Source organism: Acartia tonsa, chromosome 1 (assembly GCF_053477335.1).
Source record: "Acartia tonsa isolate MP-2025a chromosome 1, ASM5347733v1, whole genome shotgun sequence".
In the NCBI taxonomy this organism is placed as follows: Eukaryota; Metazoa; Arthropoda; class Copepoda; order Calanoida; family Acartiidae; genus Acartia; species Acartia tonsa.
This window is the reverse complement of record NC_137260.1, coordinates 12,202,075-12,222,151: the sequence shown is the minus strand read 5'-3', so window position 1 is coordinate 12,222,151 and position 20,077 is coordinate 12,202,075. Positions and strand designations below refer to the sequence as shown.

Sequence of the window (20,077 nt, the reverse complement as noted above, 5' to 3'; positions counted from 1 at the left end):
TATTTACTGACAAGCTTTTTTGTAATGGATGACTATTATTGTTTAATAACGTATGGACAAAGATAGTTTAAGACTAGCTACGCTTATTATGATTGGCAATTTTTTATATCACATAAAACTTTCAGTATTGAGCCTAAATATAAGGAGACCGTCCATGAGCGAGAGGAGTTGAATTTAGATGCTTAGTTTCATTTTGTTAATCAAATTAAATATACAATACATAGGTAACTATTGAAACTATCTTCAAATTAAAAATATATCTGACCTAAAACAAGTTTAAGCATAGACAAAGAAAAAAGTAACAAAATCATACATTCCCGTTCATGAATTGTCCCCTTTTTATAATAACACAGGAGAAGCTCTTATTTACAAGCTTAAAGCAATTTTCTCTACATATCCGTATAAATGGTATTTTACAAAGCTGCTTAACAGTATAGAAAAATGAGAAAAAGTTAAAAACATAGCTGCACAACGCTTTAGAAAAATTATAAATTTACGAATCTAAGCAATAAGATAAGCCTAGAATAAATGAAATTTTGAGAGGTCTAATATCATTATGAAATTGGCGCAGTTTCTTTAAACAGCCAAGAACAATAAAATAAAACAAGGAGATATTTTCAGTGATTGAAATCCGTTTGAATTATGTTGCCTTCTAATAAAACCTTGGATACCAATGGACGGTTTCTCCTAACTTAATCATATGCATGGAGAGACATGAAATAAAAAAAGATTTTTCTCTCAAACTTTACAACTAGTTCTTAAAATTCTTTGCGGGGCTACCCTAATCTGGCCTTAACAAGCCTTACCTGACAAGTAATAAACAAACTACCCCTCTACCCCTCTCACTAATTTTCATATTATTCTAAAAATAACAGTGGTCACAAAGTTATTAAGCAAGAAAATACCAATAATTCAAACCGATTAGAATCACTGCAAATCTATCCCTTCTCCATTGAAAAAATATATAATATATATTATTATTCCAGATCATTCATGATGAGAGCCACAAGATTCTCTGGGTCCACCACAGCTTTCAGCGAGGCTCCGTTGATCACACTTTGATTGTTCAACACCTTTATCCTCGTGTCCTCGCATCTGAATAAATAGGGTGGAGTGCATTCACTTCCGCATATTAAGCTTTGTGGTTCATATTCGCGAATAGATTCAAATGAATAAAAATGAAACAAGGATGACAACATCCATAAGTAGCGAAGCACAAAAAATAAAATCATGGATGGTAATACGTACAAGTAGATTTAAAGTGTATTTATTAATTGATTTATTGGAGAAAATAAACATGAAACACTGCTTTATTTTGTATAATGATGACGGTCAAAGTAAATTACATAAAAGATGCTCATAACAATAGGAAAAATTATTTTGATACTGATATCCCAAAAAAGTTTTAAAATTGGACCAAAAACACCAAACATATGGGGAAATATGTAAAACATATAAAAATAGCAAAAACCTGCTAAAAGGCAGTCTGACCGCCATGCTTGTTTTCTTAAAACGACAGAAAATTTAATTTTTAAATCCTTGACTTAAAAAAATTTGGAAAATTGGACTATATATATCAAAGGTATAAAAAAAATTAAAAATAGCCAAAAACCTGCAAAAAAGAAGTCTGACCGTAATGGTTGTTTTCTTTAAACAATAAGAAATTTAATTTTGATATGTATAACTGAAAAAAATTTGGAAATCGCACCATAAACACCAGAAATATGGAGAAAACTGTAAAAAAATACAAAAATAGCCTAAAACCTGCTAAAAGGCAGTCTGACCGTCATAGTTGTTTTCTTTAAAGGACAGGAAATTTAATTTTGATATCTATAACTAAAAATATTTTGGAAATCGGACCATAAACACCAAAGATATGGAGAAAAATGTGAAAAATACTAAAATAGCCTAAAACCTGCTTAGAGGCAGTTTGACCGTCATAGTTGTTTTCTTTAAACGACTGCAAATATAATTTAGATATCTAAAACTGAAAAATTTTTGAAAATCGCACCATAAACACTGAAGATATGGAGGAAAATGTGAAAAATACAAAATTAGCCTAAAACCTGCTAAAAAGTGGTCCTACCGCCATCGATGTTTTATACTTAATTTGGCTCCTTAATGATGGGAATGTTGTCAAAAAATTTCAGCATTCTATCTTTTATAGGAGCTGAGTAAATCCCATTTCCCCCATAGCGTTACGGACTGACTGACTGACGGACGGACGGACAAAGTGAATTATAGAGTAGCTTCGCTACTAATAAATAAGAGGGAGTAATAATAGAATAATGCAGAGGAAATAGACAGTTCTTGCTGTTGTAATAATCTGCAATTTTCATGATTTTACACCAACGTACTACACCTTTCATAGTTTACAATTGTTAAAAGGTAAGGACACAGTTTGAAATCTAACCAAAATTCAATGAAAGTTTCCATATTTTTAAAACTTTGAGTACCAGCGTAATTTAAAGACAAGTTCAATGTCTCCCTCCTCCCTGAGGATAACATAAAGCTATAAGCCGCTGAAGTATCGTTCAACTTAAAACCTTGTACATTCTATGTTTATTTATATACCTTTCCAGTATAGCTTCAAAACCGATTTATGTCCGCTGGATTAGAACAGGATCTAAGCCATACTGAAAAATCCTGTAGCGTATTATAACTAGTTTTCTACAAATATTAAAAATGTTCAACCATAAGAACAAAACCAGTTCTGTTAAACCGTGCATTAGGCATCTCGGGGCTTACAAAACTAGTGCAAAATCTTATAATTGTACATTTTATATCCGCGGAAAGCTGTTTATTATACGATGCGATAAATTACCTGAATTTCCTGATATAAGAAGCTGCAACGCTACGGGCAGGATTCCAATGGTCTGGTGACTCCTTGAATCCATACATCTCCTAGCATCATTACAGAGTTAACTTTTCACCAAAAGCAAGATATTCATACATTTAAATTGCAGAAATCAGAGTTTTAATTGCAGAAATCAGAGTTTTGATTTGTCGCTTATGTATGGTAAAGTGAGGGTTATAAGAGCCCCGCAGGGACTAAAATAAATTTTTTTAAAGACTGTAAGGGAGGAGAGCATTATTTATAGTACAACTCAATAGCTATTTTTCAGTTTATTAATATACAATGCCATGGGCTACGCCCCTAGGGGCACTTAATGAATTGGGGGGGGGGGGGGGGGAGGATTTACAAACCTACACTCCTGATTTTAAAAGAAAAGAAATTTTGGAAAGGCATTTCTTTCAAGGGATGATTTAACTTGGAAGGAGGGTGGCACCCTACTTAAAGAAATATAAAGGCCTTTACTATTCCCATGAGAAACTTCAGCGTTAAGCGAGATTCTTTGCTTTACAGTCAGACGGAATTACATCATGTTACTTTCATATAAGGATTAAACTACTTGGTATTTTGTATACATGCATAATACAATTAAATGTTCTGTAACTATGAGAGAAAGAATGGCTCTGAAGGCTAAGGTAGAAGGGCCCAGCTTGGGAGTGCCTTTAGATTGGAAGGACTGATCGATAGAGTATCGAATAAAATAATATTGTAAGTTAACTATATTCCTTGAAAGGATCGCTGTCAACCACAGAATAATTACCAGTCTCAAGATTCCACTTGAATTTAAAGCTTGCCTGCACAATTAACAATACTTTATTTTAAAGACATAGCAGATGAAGATTTAATCAGAAAATAAATCAAGCACATGACTAAACTTAAAGAGAGAAAATGATCAAGACAGTGTTTAGATCGAGGAATTGAAAAAAAAGTATGATTTTTATGGCAAATTACCTAATAGAGAATACCTACACGATTCTCTCTCCCATTAGTTTAAAGATAGCTGTCTAGATAAAAAAAAAACTCAGATTAAGTCCTTTTTGACTATTAATTAGGTAGTCACTGGTTACAACTCAATTGCAAGACATAAGCACTTCCATAGAGTTTAGAACATAAAATTTCTTAAAAAGAAGCAGATCCTGATCTGCATTATTATTTACTTAAATCTTTGTTTTGTCTGATACATTTAAAGTATTGTTTTCCTGATAATGTTTTCTTGACAAGGATGACACATTAAATTTGGTGGATTGAGATTTGGTTAATATTGCCGCCTGGTTTTTAAACCATTCATTACAAATCATTAATTCAAATTAACACTTAGGGAAAGTACGACCAAAAGCCCTTCCATGAACAAACGCCTAAGCAAATAGTATTTTCCAATCTTTTTAATAAAATATTCTACTTTACATTTCTATATGCCAGTATTGTGCAAAATATTCCGAGCTTGTTGTTACACTCAGGGACTTTAAGGGATAAGACAATTGATTGTAAATTAATGTTCATTGTTCACCCCCAATGACGAAAAACAAAATTACCTCTTCTCTGTAGATTGCTCAAATGTGTACTAAAACTTAGACACTCCTACTTTATACCAAACAACAATCAAGATTAAATAAAAGTGACTAAAGTTTTAAGTCGACTTATGAGAGAAAGTTTCATTGGAGACCATCATAATTTCCAATATTGATACCCTCCCTGTGTTGCTCTACTAATATACTATCCTTGGTAATTAAACAATTGTAATGAAAGATTCCTGAATTAGAATGACAGCCACTGCTACAACGTCCCCACTACCAGGATCCAAGTCAATCACTGAAACAGAATCTTATTTTTAACACTATGAAAAAATGGAATTTATAAGACAGAAAAAGCTTAAATAATAATATTTCAAGTAACTAAAAGAACTGTTGTTTAGAACCGCAGGGGCTAGAAATATGAGAAAAGCTACTGTGAAAATACGACGAAACCCGCTACTTTGTAATTTTTCGTTGACCCAAACAAACTTATCTAAACATACCTTCGACATCATAATCATTGGTGAACCAGAACTTTTTGTTGGTAGCTGCGCATAATTTAGTGGCTGTCTCGTGGCAAAACTGCTCCAGGTCTAGAGATCTTTGCTCAACTCTATAGTTCATCAAATATATTGATTTACTGCATTTTATTTCACCAAGTTCAATATCTCAAAAATTACCCTTTTCAAATTGTTAGCTAATGAAGAATAAGGGTATGACAACTTGACAAGTAATAAAAACAAAGTATTCATGGCAGTTGGATATTTAAATTTTCATGTATAACTATACAATGATAGAAAAAATGTGGAAATCAAAAAAGATGAATAACAAACGTCATATAAAATATATACCTGGGTATTTTAGACTATGGAGAAAATGATATTTCACTAAGCGACTTAGTAGTTCGTACCTACTTAGGATATTTATGGAACCGAAGTTAAAAATAATAAAAAATGTGTGATATTTTTCTGTTTTTAAGCCATCAATGTCCCTGATGCAATTGTGAGTTAATCGTTCTGCGACTGTATTACTTATCATCTGCATTTGAGTATATCCTGCACCATGAACCTAAAAAAAATTTCTTTAAAAAATAGGTACTAGTGGCTTCGCTAGAAAGAAAATAATGGGGGCGGGGGAGGGGTTAATCTTTTGCTTAGATCGATATCTCTTGAGGGGGTTGTGGTACCCTCCCCCAAAATAGTTATAATTCGTCCCAGGACTTATGATAAGCTATATTGTAAAGGAGAACTAATATCGGTTCAGCGGTTAGCGAGATCCTTCGTCACAGACACACACACAGATTCTGTTACATTACTATAAGGAATTTGCAATAGCAGTATGTAATTACAGATATTTTTTTAACTTTCATCTTCCTTTAATTATAAAATTATATTCCTGCAACATACATTTATGTTACACTATGAAAGTGTCAGAAATTGTTTCATTATCTTAATCCCCAACGTTTCCATTAGTAATAAATGCTAGTTATTCACTATTATGCCATTTTATTCTAGTAATCTTATTTATGTATTTCAGTATGTTGTTGATGATATGAAGATTTATTTTCCTATGAATTTTATGTTCAATAAAATTAAAATGTTTTGATTATTGTTATTTACTTTATCATTGAATGGTTTTTAAATATGTTTGTTTGCCGATTCAGCTCAATCATTATTCTAGGGTTTTTAAATATATTATTATTTTGTCTTATGAATGTTTTTGTATTTCAAAGTTAAAAATGGCCTGAAACCTACAGAATGAGGTGTTGCTTAAATAGCGTCTTATTGGAGAATCTTAGGTATATATCAATAAAAACCGTTTTCATTTCATACACAATACTTTCTTTCCCTTTTAGAAAAGCTTTACATAAGTTAGTCCCGAATTGGTTTTATCTGATTTTTAGACTTACGCCTATAAATGGTTTTAGGCTTTTTTTCTGACCCGTCATTTCTTATTCAAATACATGGTCTTTACTTGCTCGGGGCGCAACATCTAGTATTTTATGAAGAAAAAAAACAATGAAAGCATACTTTAATATTGTACTACCATAATTTTTGTCGTAGGATTATTTTTGACTGATAAAAAAATTGAGGTAATTTTGTAAAATCTTCTTACTTCCATTGGGAGGGCAGATAAAAATCCAGGAAGTGCCAAAATTGTCCCTTCTTCATTCTCTTCCACGTCTGTTATCACAGAAATAAGTTCATCGTCAACCTTAATACAAGGTAATATAAAGCTCTCATCCAAAATAGAAAATGTGAAAAAAAGCCTTTAATAGTAAGGGAGTTAAAGTTAAGTTGCATTTATTTATAGTTTAATTCTATGTATTTATAAAAGTATTTCTCTCACAAAAAAAAGTTTTAATCGACAATAATAAGATAAAAAATAACTTTCATTCATATAACTTAATGATGCCGCACAAGTATGTAAATCTTATTTAATAATATCGTTTTACTTTTTATACTTGTGAATAGTGTGTTTCATTAACTTTACATGAAGCTGTATTACACTATCCCTATCATACAAATATTCAAGTCTTTTATTTGCTTCCAATTTTGAAACCAGATAATCCAGATAGCAAAACTAACCCTTCCTCCGATTCAAAAGTACTTAATCCAACCCTTTATATATTAAAAATATAAGTTGTGGGGAAAGGGATTATTTATTTTAGTAATTGCATTTATCTAATTCTACAGTTCATCTAACCTCAATAAATCTGCGGGTGAACTTGACCTTGCACTGGAACTCTGGCTGACTGGAGCCTCCACAGCCTGGCCGCGGACTTATAGCGGCGGATATCACTTTTGGAGATCTGGGCGACACTGCACATGTGTCTTTCTTGATACAACCACCTAATTATATTAAGCGCTTAGTTATACAGTGATATAAATAAAGCAATAATGTGTACTTGGTAGGATAGTAATTTTATTTAGTTTGTTTTCCTGCCTGTCAAAAACACTTGTATTAAAAAATAAGTTTATAATCACTACCTAAATATAAAGATTACGAAAAAAATATACCTAATCTTTATGTCATGCTTAGGTTCTTTTTTATTCGTTCTAAATATAATTTACATTTAATTTAAGATTATTTAAAGTGATTTTAAGAGATAATTAAAATCATTTGTTGAATTAGCAAACAAACCAACCAATCAAAATTTAATAAAAAAAATAGCAAAGTTTTTAAGCCAACGAATTAGAAAACATGATTATAAAACTTTGAGTACTAGTGTAATTAACAGTCCAATGTCTCCTCCCTTTCTGGATTTTAACAATTACCTGGATGGAGAAAATAACATTGACAGAATACTTAGCTAGCAGTTTATCTGACCAATAATTACCTGGAGAAAATAATTCTGGATAGCTTGCCTCCTCTAGGATGTCTGACCAATAATCTTCCTCTGCTTTTTGTCTCTCTTCTGTTCAAGATATTAAAATTATATCTAATTCCATATTAGGTACTAGCGGCTACGCCCCCTAGAGGCCTCTAGGGGCACTTGAGTTTAATCCCAAAACCTAATCTACTTTATTATAAAGATATAATTATAGGCAAAAATGAAATAAACATAAATTTTCACATTCTCCTTATTATTAGGTACCTAGTATTTTGTAATTTAATGACAATATTAACAATAAGGAGAGGGGAGGGGGAGTTCTGACACATTTGCGTAAACCTGGTGTATAGGCTTTATCTTTGGACTGAGAGAATAGGTTATAAAAGATAAAATCATTCTAATATGATGAATTTTCCCAAGATTTTTTGGATAGGCCTCCAGGTTCCGGAGCTCCAGGCCTCCAGGAAGTCTCTGTACAGGTAAAAATGGGAAAAAAATTTTTTTAAGAGTTAGAGGTCAACTTTTAAAACAAAATATGCATCTTTTTTAATGTTATTCACATATTTGAAGAAAAAACATGCATATTTTGTTTCATAAGCTGACCTCTAACTCTTCAAAAAAAAAAAATTACGCAAATGTGTCAGAACTTTCCCTTTTCCCTTAATTTATAATGATGTAAAATGAGTTCGAAGGAACATATCATTTTGCATTAGCCACACAACAATCGCATACAATCTACAATACATCTACTTGAAATATTACCTATAACTTTAGTTTTGCTAGTTCTATTTATTGGCAAATGTCTTAAATAAAATATTTAATAATCTTTCCTGCACTGGTATCGGTATTTTGCTTAGCACTGGTTTCATTTTCTTCATCTATGTCATATGTTCATACATTTCAGCCATATTTTTAAAAAGTTGAGAAAGAAAAACATTCTAAGGCAAAGTCACCAAAAAATGTTATGTTAAAATCAGAGACAATCTAATTTAAATAGGTATTTTAATACAGAAATTGATACATGGAGTATTTTTGAGTGAATCAAAGATTCAGTAAATCCAGCTGAATTCTTAAAAAAACAAGGATGACAACATCCATAGTAGCGAAGCTCAAAAGTTATGAATAGACATCTAGGGAAAATGATCTATAGAGTATGTTATAAAAAATTCAATAATAAAAATCGCGAAACCTTTTAAAAATGTATGATGGTCTTTTGAAGCATTAAGCTAATAAGAAAAACGTTAAAATCAATATTCGTTTTAGCACCCCAACCAATAGTAAGGTTTATAAAACTTGATCAAAATATGTAGAATAATGACTATTTTAATCACTAAAAATTCCACCTGTTTATCTTGAACAGGAGTTAAGAAAATCACAAAAACTTTAAAAACTAGGAATCGATCTAGCACCCCAACTAATAAGGGTATCGTAATAAAACTTGATGTAAACATGTAGAGTTTAAACTTATTCAATCCCTGAAATTTTCAGCTGTATATTTTGTATAGGGATCGAAAAAATCAAGAAAACCTAAAAATCTAGGAATCGATCTAGCGCCCCCAACCAATAAAGGCATCTTAATAAAACTTAATGGAAATATGTAGAATTTGAATTTATTTGATCCCTGAAAATCCCAGCCATTCATCATGAACAGGAATTGAGAAAATTGCAAAAACGTAAAAATCTAGGAATCTATCTTCAGTTCAGTCGCGTCTCTCTTTTGGACTGTGGAGTCCAGAGAATACGGCCACCCTGCTCCTCCATGAATTCCTTTTTGTGGCAAGTGCTTCAGCTTCTCCCCATGTTAATTTCAAATTAAAGAGGTCCTTTTCAGTGCTCCGCCTCCAGGTCATTTTTGGTTGTCCCCGTTTACGTTTACCAGTGGTGGGGTTCCATTTTAAGCACTTTTTTGGAAACCTATTTTGTTCCATTCTGAGCACATGTCCTAGCCATCTTAGTCTTTTAAATTTCACTTCTGCTTCAATACTATTGCACTTGGTCTTAGCATACAGCTCAATGTTTGATATTTTGTTTGGCCAGAATATTTTGCAAATTCTTCTTAGGCAGCTATTGTGAAATGCATTAAGTTGATTTGTTTCAGTTTTCACAGTTCTCCAGCATTCAGCTCCATAAAGAAGAACTGATTTTACATTACTGTTGTAAAGTCTGATTTTTGTTTTCAGAGCAAGTTTCTTTGAATTCCAAACGTTGTGTAGACTGTTGAAAGCAACCCTAGCCTTATCAATCCTGGTTTTAATATCAGCTTTTGAGCCATTTTCACTGCTGATAACACTCCCCAAATAGGTGAATTTGTTGCTTTGTTTCAATTGTTCACCATTTATTGTTATAGTTTGATCAGGGTTTGTAGGTATATTCATAATTTCAGTCTTCTTGACATTAACAAAGAGCCCGACTTGTCCTGCGTATTTGACTAGTCTATCTGTCTTAGCTTGTAGATGTTTAATTGTTTCTGAAATCAGTGCCAGATCATCAGCAAAGTCCAGATCTTCTAGGTGTCCTAGTATGCCCAGCTGGAGACCACGTTTTTTGTCCTCTGTGGTTTTCTTCATCACCCAGTCAATGACCAATATAAATAGAATAGGTGATAAAATGCATCCCTGTCTAACTCCAGTGCTTATTTTAAAGAAATCAGATGTCTTATTGTTTCCAACTGAAACACAGGCTTGGAAGTTGTCATAAAATTTAGTTATCATAATTATCATCTTTTCAGGTATACCATAACTTCTTAGTATTTTCCAGAGTGTTTGTCTGTGTATGGAGTCAAAGGCCTTAGAGAAATCAACAAAATTTACATGGAGTGGCTTGTTAAATTCAACACATTGTTCAATAACTGTCCTAAGGGTGAAAATTTGGTCAACACAGCCTCTTCCAGCACGGAACCCAGCTTGTTCTTCTCTTAGTTTATTGTCAATTTTCTCATCAATTCTGTTTAAAATAACTTTACATAGGACCTTGCTTGGGATAGAAAGCAGCATAATTCCTCTCCAATTATCACAATTGTTCAAATCTCCCTTCTTAGGTAGTTTTATGATTATACCTTTAGACCAGTCAGTTGGTATCTTTTCTTGTCTCCAAATTTTATCAAAGAGATCAGTCAGAGTCCTAGCAGAAAGATCTATGTCTGCCTTGAGCATTTCAGCAGTTATCAAGTCAGGTCCAGGTGCTTTGTCGTTCTTTAGACTATGTATAGCAGCTTTAACTTCTTGAATAGTTGGTGGTCTTGTGTCTATGTCTATTTCATGTCCTGGTTCTGGTTCAGCAGTAATTTCAGGTTCAGGTCTGTTCAACACTTCTTCAAAATGCGATTTCCACCTTTCAGCAACTTCTTTTTCTGTAGTGAGTAATTTACCATCTTTAGCCTTGATAGTTTCACCACTCTTTTTGTTATATTTGCCACTTAATTGCTTGGTTATGTTGTATACTGTTTTCATGTTACCGAAGTCAGCTGCTCTCTGGGCCTTTTCAGCCAGATTGTCAATGTAATCTCTCTTGTCTTTCCTTGTGCGCTTTTTGACTTCTTTGTCTTTAGCAGTATATTCAGCTCTTAAATTGCCCATGTCAGCCAAATGTTGAGCATTATGAATTTTGTTTTTAAGATTCTTTCTCTCTTCTATTTTGTTCCATGTTTCTTCAGAGATCCAGTCCTTTTTCTCTGGTTTCTTGTGTCCTAGGATTTCCTTAGCAGTAGATTGAAAGTTTTCTTTAATTGAAGTCCAAGTGATCTCAGTCTCGTCATTTAGGTCCTCTAAGACTTGAAATCTATTTCTGAGTTTTAAGACAAATTCATTCTTTATCACTGGGTCCTTTAATCTTGAAGAATCATATTGTCTGCCAATCTCACTCTTTTTATCATGGCCAGTACGCTTCAGCTTTAATTTAATCTTACTGACAACTAGTTCATGGTCACTGAATATGTCGGCTCCTCTATAGCTCCTACAGTCTTGCATTGATTTGACCCATTTTCTATTGATCATAATATGGTCAATCATGTTTCTTTTTTGTCCATCAGGTGTTGTCCAGGTATATTTGTGAATGTTTTTGTGTTGGAATAATGTACCTCCTACGACCATATCATTATTTAAACAGAATTCAAGTAAAAGTTCTCCATTTTCATTTCTTGTACCTATGCCAAAGTGTCCCATTGCATTTTCCACTCCAGTCCTGTCAGTTCCTACTTTAGCATTCATATCTCCAAGAACTAGACACATGTCATGTTTGGGTACTGAGTTTCTGATTGATTGCAGTTGATCATAAAACTCTTGTTTTACTTCTTCACTTTTGTCATTTGTTGGGGCATAGCATTGGATGAGGGTCAACTTGCAGTGCCTTGATTGGAATCTAGCCTTAATTATTCTGTCTGATATAGGTTTCCAGTCTATTAGTGAATTGACATGTCGTTTTTGGATAATTATAGCAACCCCATACATATGTTGACTTTCATGACCAGAATAAAGGAATCGATCTAGCATTCCAATTAATAGACAGATGGACAAAACAATGTATACATTAAATGCGCACATGTCATAGTAATCTTCACTAAAACTTTCAGCTGTCTATCTCTAATAGGAGCCGAGAAAATCACGTTTCCCCCATAGCGTTACTGACTGACTGACGGACGGACAGACAAAGTGAATTATAGAGTAGCCTCGCTACTAAAAATTAGATTTATAAATAGAGAAATACTAGGTACATTGATTTCATAGAAAAATTAAAGAAAGTTGACTAACACAATATGTTAAGCACCAAATTGACGAAACTTGCTGAACTTGGATTTTGTTTAATAGAATCTTAATCTTACTAGATGACTTTTAAGTTCTATTAATATGGTTATTACTTAAACTGATTTGTATGAATTCCTTCTGGTTTTCTTTCGGTAACACAGACCATTACATCTTCCGCAGACTCTTGAAAGACGCGAGTTAATACTGAACCCTTCTCATTTAGCTTTCTAGCTCTGTAAATATTATTATAATAAGAGAGTTAATACTGAACCATTCTCATTTAGCTTTCTAGCTCTGTAAATAATATTATAATAAGAGGGTTAATACTGAACCCTTCTCATTTAGCTTTCTTGCGCTATGTAAAAAAATATCAATAATATCATAAATAGAGAGATATTACCGAACCATTCATCTTAAAATAATGAATACCTTTTGTACCTTATTCACAAAATTGAGGCTGGACCTGTTTGTCATAGATCTGACTAACCAGTGCAGAATAACCTACCTTAATCTTGTGATGGGAATCATTCTTTTCTCATCTTCTTCCTCTGTAAACTCATATTTTCTCTCCGCCAGCCGTTTCCTCCGGAATGTCGACAGTTTTTCTGGTACATCACTGAACAAATAAATTAAACTTAGTGGACCTAAAAAGAAAGGAATAAAAATATTGGCCTTAAACTGAATTAAAGAATAAAATCTTATCACCTGTGTTGGATGGTCATTATAGGGAATATTATTAGACTTGAAACATATTTCAACATTTCAAACTCCAAATAAAACTCCGCTTCTATTCTTTCTTATGATCATTCCAAACTTGGAAAAGAACACACTACTTGTACTTATACATCAACATATGATACAAACATTGCTTTTACACAAAGTACCATGTTGTGAACTGAGAGCCCCAACCATTTATTTTTAAATTTTAAAAAAATTTAAGATAACGGGAGGGGGCTAGTTATTGCTTGTTTATTAATTTAGGTCATGTAAGGTTAGGTTATACTAGGCACTGGGTATTGGTAAGCTTGCGTGCTTAGGGGACCCTTCCCGAAGTGGTTAAGCATTAAAATGTGATGTATAGTCCCTTTCTTCCTGACTTAAGAGCAATGCATGTATTATATAGTTTAGCTTTTAGTTCTGGTATCCACGGTTTCGGAGCAAGTCATTGCTCTGCAACAGGATACGAACATAAAGTGAACAGTTGTCTTAATATTAATGTTATTATTGTATGTTAACCTTGTATTGAATTAATACACTTTATAAGAATATTTAGCTGTTTGTTCTTGCTATTACTATACGTCATTTTGGCGCAGTAGTGTAGTACGAATCTATAGCTCAGATTTTCTTTTAATTGTATTATTTCTTTGCTTTTGGTTTTTGTTCAGGATATTTGTAGTGACCAGGATGGACATTTCTGAATGGAGGAAGATGTCTCAGGTGGAGAAGGATGAGTACATGATTACTTTTTGGGGTACGGTCAAGAATGAGATTCATGCTATTGGGACTAAACTTGATAATGTGGCGGCGGAGCTGGGTGGGCGTATAGCGCCACTGGAGACGAAAATTCAAGAGTTGACGGATAATGTTGATACTAATGTTGCTGCGGTTACTGGACTGGCTACTCGGATGGACGATTTGGAAGATCGTCTTAATAAGGTGGTGGAGCCTAGTGTTGATAATGATATCAAGACTGAGGATGTGACCGTTGAGAATGAGTTTATGACTGGCCAGCAGCGAATTCTTGAAAAGATTGCCCAGCAAAATAGTTTGAATGACCAGCAGAATGGTTCGAATACCCAGCAGAATGGGTCGAATAACCAGCAGAATACCCAGCTGAATGGGTCGAATAACCAGCAGAATGGTTTAAATAACTCTATGCCGTGGCAGAGGACGGCTGGTGGATCTGGAGGATTTGGAGGATCAGAAGAGAAGCCTAAATTGTTTGCTGGTGGTTCTCGACCTATTTTTGGTGGTATGCAGGGAAATGAAGATAAGATCATAAAACTTTGGGAATTGTCTAGAGTTGATGCTGTGGATAATATCTATAATGGAGTTCTTATGTGGTGGCCAGCCCTTTCTGAGGTTGGTGCGGAAGATTTTAATACGCTCAATTTTTTTGAAGCTGGACTGAGTGATTCGCAGGTTAGTTGGTGTAAATCTCTTGTTTATGTACCAGATAGATCTCTGTATGTTTCGCAGGGGGAGGAGAATGTGCATAGGTACAATGAAACGTGTGCTAAACTTGATGATCAGTTCAGAAAAAATGCGCCTGAATTTGCAGTTGACGATGATGTGATTTTCTTTGATGATTATTTGGAGAGATTTTGGATGACTACTAGACGTTATCATATGACTAATCATCAAGTGTGTAAGGAAATTTTGTTTGATAAATGTGTGGGTGTAAGAACCGCTTGTGGTTATACACTAAAACCTGCTGATATGGAGAATAGACAATTAACATTAAAGGGGTACTTGTGTAAGATGCGGGAGACATTTTTACCACCCGACATGAAAAATGTGTGTAAAGATGCGTATTTGAGTGTTAAACAACATGAGAATGATAAGATTGATGCATTTTTTGATAAGATACTATCTTTCTGGAAACGTGCGTATCCGAAACCAACTGATGATATGTTTATGGATTTCTATTCTCAAGTGTGTAATGTGGTTTTATCTCCACTTTTGGCTAATCAGATGCGTCAATTTGCATTGGATTTGGAACGTGACGGACAAGTGCGAATGATAACGAAGTTTCGGACAGAGTTAATAGTTAAAGCACAATTGATTGTTAAAGGGTTACAATTTAATCAAATTTCAGGGTCAATGGCTAGAGGATGTACAACAAACCAGATGGCTTTGGCTAAGACGATGGTTGGTGGCGTTGGTTCCAAGTCAAATCCTGTAACTATTGATCAGGTTAGTGATGAAGATAATTTGTCATTTGAAATAAATCAATGTGAAATTGATTTAGCAGATGAATTTGGTGGACCAGCTGAACTTATTCCTTTAATTGGCGCAATTCAAGGTGGATTTATTTGTTATTATTGCAACAAAAAGGGTCACATGATGAGGGATTGTTTTGATATTAGAGATAAAAAGTTGCCTAATCCTAAAGGAAAATACTTTTTGCGATGGGGAAACAAGCCTTTTGTTCCTTATAAGACGGGGCAAAAGAGTTTTAAAAAGAATGAAAATAGTTTGGATAAAAAGAAATTGGTTGGTGAAATTGAAGGAGAGGTGAAAGAAGGGGAGGATACGAAGGAAGTGGCGCATGTCGATGGTTTAGGGGCAAACGATTATGAAGAAGACCTTGTAGCGGAAGTCGAGGCATGGAATAATGCTATTATAGATGACATTTTATGGTTTTAATGTTTTGAATGTATTATAATCATAAAACCTTATTCCATTTTTACTTGTTACGCGGCATTGTTTTGATTTATGCACATTGTAAATAAACAACAACAAAACAAAATTAATGATAAAGAGTGAACGAAGCGACTCTAATTTTGTGATAATTTATTTTGATGGTTTATTTTGAATTATGATAAGATAACATATTGTTTATAAGCCTATATGAAATTACGAGATTATGTTATAATGGAAATCAAAATAATTAATTTAGTTTTTGATTATGTTTTGTTGAAATTAGGAAAATTCATTTTTGTTTCAGACTGTTGTGGAGTCTAACAGAGATAAGAATAATAAAAAAGTGAAAATGAAAAACGAATTAGGAATACAATTTTGTAAAATTGCTATTGAAAAATATTAAATTGAATTTTAAATTGAATTAAATTTGATAAAAATATGAAATTAGATATTTGAAAAGTATTAAATTTTGATGAAATGTGGAAAATTGTTTTTAAAGATGAGTCAGTTATTGTGATTTAAAGTATTCGATTTTAAAACAATTATATTGCGATTTAGTGATGTTGATTCAGCAAAATTTTTAATGAAGTTTAAAATTTCATGAAGCAAAATTGTTATAATGCATTAGATATAATCGTGGAGAAGTCTCTTTCTATGAAGGAAGGGAGGGCTGTCTCTCGGAGCTGGTATGCACAAATATGGTGGAGCTGTCTCTTTTGTTGGAAGAGAAAGGGGGAGTGAACATATTTGCAACGAATATTGCACTACCTCTCAGAGTTGGTATGTGTAGATATGGGGGAGCTGTCTCTTTTGTTTGAGAGAAAGGGGGAGTGACCATATTTGCAAAGAAATTTGCACTGTCTCTCAGAGCTGGTATGCGCAATATGGGGCGGTGTATAGAGGTAGCTGAAATGAGTGGAGCGCGCCATGCGCAGAAAGTTGGGCTGCGCAGAGAAGCAAAGCTGCGCAAGAAAGTGCTCTCAGGTATTGAGATATATAGTTAGTTGAATTTCGACTTTTAAACCTTTTATACATCTCAGTTTAATCTGACAATAATAGTTTTGTTAGGTAATATTTTATTGAATTTCAATGAATTGAACTTATGGTATTTGGAAAGATTAATCTGCTTGGTGATTGATAATGTTTGATCATGTCATATTTCTTAATACAATTTCTTTCATTGTGTTACAAGTTATTGGTTCAGTGAAACATTTATTTATGGCATCTAAAATCATTGTATTAATTTTAGATTGGCTGAGAAGAGTGTTTTGTTTTGGTGATTGGGAGATACTGTCATCATTATTTATTTGATGGTGAGTTGTTATGATTTCATGTTGTTACCATTTGATTACCGTTATATATATTGCTATTCGAAAAATAGTCTTGTAAATTGTTATGTATATATTGATATTAATATTAATTCTTATGTACAGTGATTTTCCATCAATTGGCATCTAAAATTTTGTAATATTTTAGATTGGTCGGAGAGAAGTTTACTGATTGTGGATTAACAGTTTGGGGAGTTTCTGTTGGCCGGAGAATTTCTGTTGTTGATTGTGGATTAGGAGATATTTTCTGTTGGTGGATGAAATATTGTCGGTGAGTGAATTGTTTTATTCAGTTTTTTTGTTATTTGTTGTAGACAGATAGATAGTTATTTGATAGACAATTGGATAGTTACAACCTCATAACTGTTGGTGTGAGTTAGATAGCTGTTTTATAAGTTTCATGAAGATTCTGAGATGGCGGCTGGAGCGGCTGAAGTCTATGTTCCAACAAAGATTGGTGGCATGGAAATCCTGACTTTAATTGATAGCGGCAATGCAAGAGGCTGCCTGATATCTCAAGTGTTGGCTAGAAAGCTTGATTGTGTGATTGAAGAAACGGAATCGAAAGCAACAGGCGTGCAGGGTTCCAGCATCAAGATTGATGGTGTTGTTCGGAATGTTGAATTTCAGATTGGAGGTCACAGTTTTCAAGAAGATTGTTTTGTTATCTCCGGTATGACTGTACCTATGAACCTAGGCAGTTATTGGTTGAACAAAAATAATGTGAAGACGATATTTGCCAAAGACGGCAACAGGATTGAGATGCATGGAATCAGTGTGAATTTAGTAGCTAAACGGAAAATTGTAGTGAAGAATTTGGTTCATACAGTTTTGGAGAAAATGGAGAAAGCAAGAACTAAGAAACCTGAGATTAATGTAGCTGAGTTACAAGACCAAAAATGGATTTGTTCATTGAAAAATCGAATAGAAATTCCTGCATTGAGTACAGTGGTGGTAGAAGTTTCAACTAAAGGAAATATGCCTGAAGGACAGTTGTGTTATATAGCTCCTAGACAAGGTTACTGTAGCCGAAACAACTTGTTGATAAACGAAGGAATTACTGAGGTGGGAAAGAACGGTAAAATTATGACTAAAATCACGAATTTTGAAACTGTTAAGAAATCTGTTCCTGCTGGTACTTTGGTTGGAAATTTGTTTGTGGCGGAGAAGATAGCAATGCTGCAAGAGAACAGGGTTAAAGAAGATGTGTCAACAACATTAAAGAAGATTCGTTTTATTAAAGATAAATTGAAGTTGGATAAAGTTCCGTTTTTAAAGGATAATGTTTCTTTGAAAGGAAGGATAGTTGGGTTGTTTTTAAAGAATTTCAAGGCATTATCGATTGATCCTACGGATATTGGATCTTGTACTTTGGAGGAGTATGATATTCAGTTGGTTCCTGGAGCTCAACCTTTCAAGAATAGGATGATTAGGCTCAATCCTCATCATGCAGAGAAACTAAAAGAACAGATTGATTTATGGTTGGAAACAGATGTGATAGAAGAATGTAATTCACCGTTTAATTCTGGAATTTTTGCTGTTAAGAAGAAAGTTGGAAATACTAACGAGGTGAAAGTCCGTTTTGTCCTGGACTACCGCTCATTAAATGAGATAACTGAGAAGATCTGTTACCCTTTGCCTAACATTGGTGAGCTGTTTGACAAACTTGGAGGAAAGAAGATTTTTACGTCTATTGACCTAACTTCAGCATACAATTCAATGCATTTGAAGGAATCTGTCAGGAAATATACAGCATTTTGTTCTAATGGACGGCAATATTGCTTCAAGAGGCTTCCGTTTGGATTGACCAATGCTCCAAGTGCATTTGTAAAGTTGATGGATAGAGTAATGGATTTGAGTCCTGAATTAAGGGCATTTTGCCTAGTTTACCTGGACGATGTTCTTATATATAGTATGAATGTGGAGGAACATCTGGAACATTTGAATATTCTACTACGAACATTCTGTGAAGCAGGCCTCAAGATTAATCTTGGAAAATGTACATTGTTTGCAGAGGAAGTGAAATTTCTGGGCCATATTATAAATGAAGAAGGCATATTTATGGACCAAGCATATATTGAAAAGATTAAGAATTGGCCAGTACCTGAAACAGGTAAAGATATTCAAAGATTTACTGGTTTCATAAATTATTATGGTTCATATTTCAAGAATTTTTCTGATATTACAGCACCATTGAACAAATTTAGAAACAGTAGTAAAATAGAATGGGATGAAAAAAGTATGGAAGCTTTTACAAAGACTAGAGAATTGTTCTGTGAAGAAATAAGCAAATCGTTCCCGGATTGGAGAATGGAGGCTGAACCATTTGTGTTGGATACAGATTGGTCATCTACAGCTATGTCAGCGGTGTTAAGTCAAAAACAAAATGGACAAGAGAAGATGATATCGTGTTGGTCACGTGTTTGTTCAACTCATGAAGCCAATTATGCAGCACATAAAGGAGAATTATGTGCATTAGTAAATGCTGTTGAAAGATTTGAATGTTATTTGAGACACAAGAAGTTTATCGTGAGAACTGATTCAGCTGCACTGAAACATCTATCTACTTGGAGGCAGAACGGATATTTTGTTGGTCTCACCATAAGGTGGATAAATTTTTTATCCACCTTCAGTTATGAGGTTGTACATAGGCAGGGCAAGATGCATACTAATGTTGATATATTGTCACGTACTGCATTAAAGGATAGTAAAGATAGGATATCTAAATTATCAACAGACGAACAAGGAGAGTTAATATTGGATACTGTATATCAATTGGAAGATCCTAAATTATGTCTTATTGCAGGAATTGGAGCAGAGACGGCCAGTCAAATATCATCCAGATTGAAGGCGAGAGAGTTTAGTCGTAGCCTGGAGAAGGATCCTGTTTTAGTTGAGGTGAGGAAATTTATTGTAAATAATGTCAAACCTACGTCCAGAGAATT

At 33.7% G+C, this 20,077-nt stretch overlaps 2 protein-coding genes across 2 annotated transcripts in view; one reads left to right on the top strand and one right to left on the bottom strand.

Annotated features, from left to right (window-relative positions):
• LOC145313082 (uncharacterized) overlaps positions 1–20,077 on the bottom strand; it is a 36,715-nt gene that overhangs the window by 668 nt on the left and 15,970 nt on the right. Inside the window, exons 15-27 of the mRNA XM_080152351.1 lie at positions 12,944–13,054; positions 12,576–12,671; positions 8,533–8,579; positions 7,706–7,786; positions 7,072–7,217; positions 6,481–6,579; positions 5,359–5,433; positions 4,869–4,980; positions 4,608–4,663; positions 4,057–4,125; positions 3,582–3,651; positions 2,825–2,906; positions 82–1,095 (exon numbers count right to left, since the gene is read on the bottom strand). Coding sequence (XP_080008477.1) covers positions 978–1,095; positions 2,825–2,906; positions 3,582–3,651; positions 4,057–4,125; positions 4,608–4,663; positions 4,869–4,980; positions 5,359–5,433; positions 6,481–6,579; positions 7,072–7,217; positions 7,706–7,786; positions 8,533–8,579; positions 12,576–12,671; positions 12,944–13,054 — 1,162 coding nt within the window. The 3' untranslated portion in view covers positions 82–977. The remainder of the gene's footprint in view (positions 1–81; positions 1,096–2,824; positions 2,907–3,581; positions 3,652–4,056; positions 4,126–4,607; positions 4,664–4,868; positions 4,981–5,358; positions 5,434–6,480; positions 6,580–7,071; positions 7,218–7,705; positions 7,787–8,532; positions 8,580–12,575; positions 12,672–12,943; positions 13,055–20,077) is intronic.
• Positions 16,004–19,996, top strand: LOC145316590 (uncharacterized). The gene is made up of 5 exons (XM_080157237.1): positions 16,004–16,788; positions 17,054–17,117; positions 17,281–18,210; positions 18,430–18,904; positions 19,939–19,996. Exons 3-5 carry the CDS (start codon positions 17,547–17,549, stop codon positions 19,994–19,996), a joined length of 1,197 nt encoding a protein of 398 aa, XP_080013363.1. The 5' UTR covers positions 16,004–16,788; positions 17,054–17,117; positions 17,281–17,546.

Bases quoted from the DNA above. Each gene is read 5' to 3' on its own strand.
- LOC145316590 (XM_080157237.1), top strand. From the start codon at position 17,547: ATGGCGGCTGGAGCGGCTGAAGTCTATGTTCCAACAAAGATTGGTGGC. The intron at 18,211-18,429 runs GTAAAATTATGA...TTTCTTTGAAAG, and splicing joins TACTGAGGTGGGAAAGAACG to GAAGGATAGTTGGGTTGTTT. The intron at 18,905-19,938 runs GCAATATTGCTT...GTCTTATTGCAG, and splicing joins GCATTTTGTTCTAATGGACG to GAATTGGAGCAGAGACGGCC.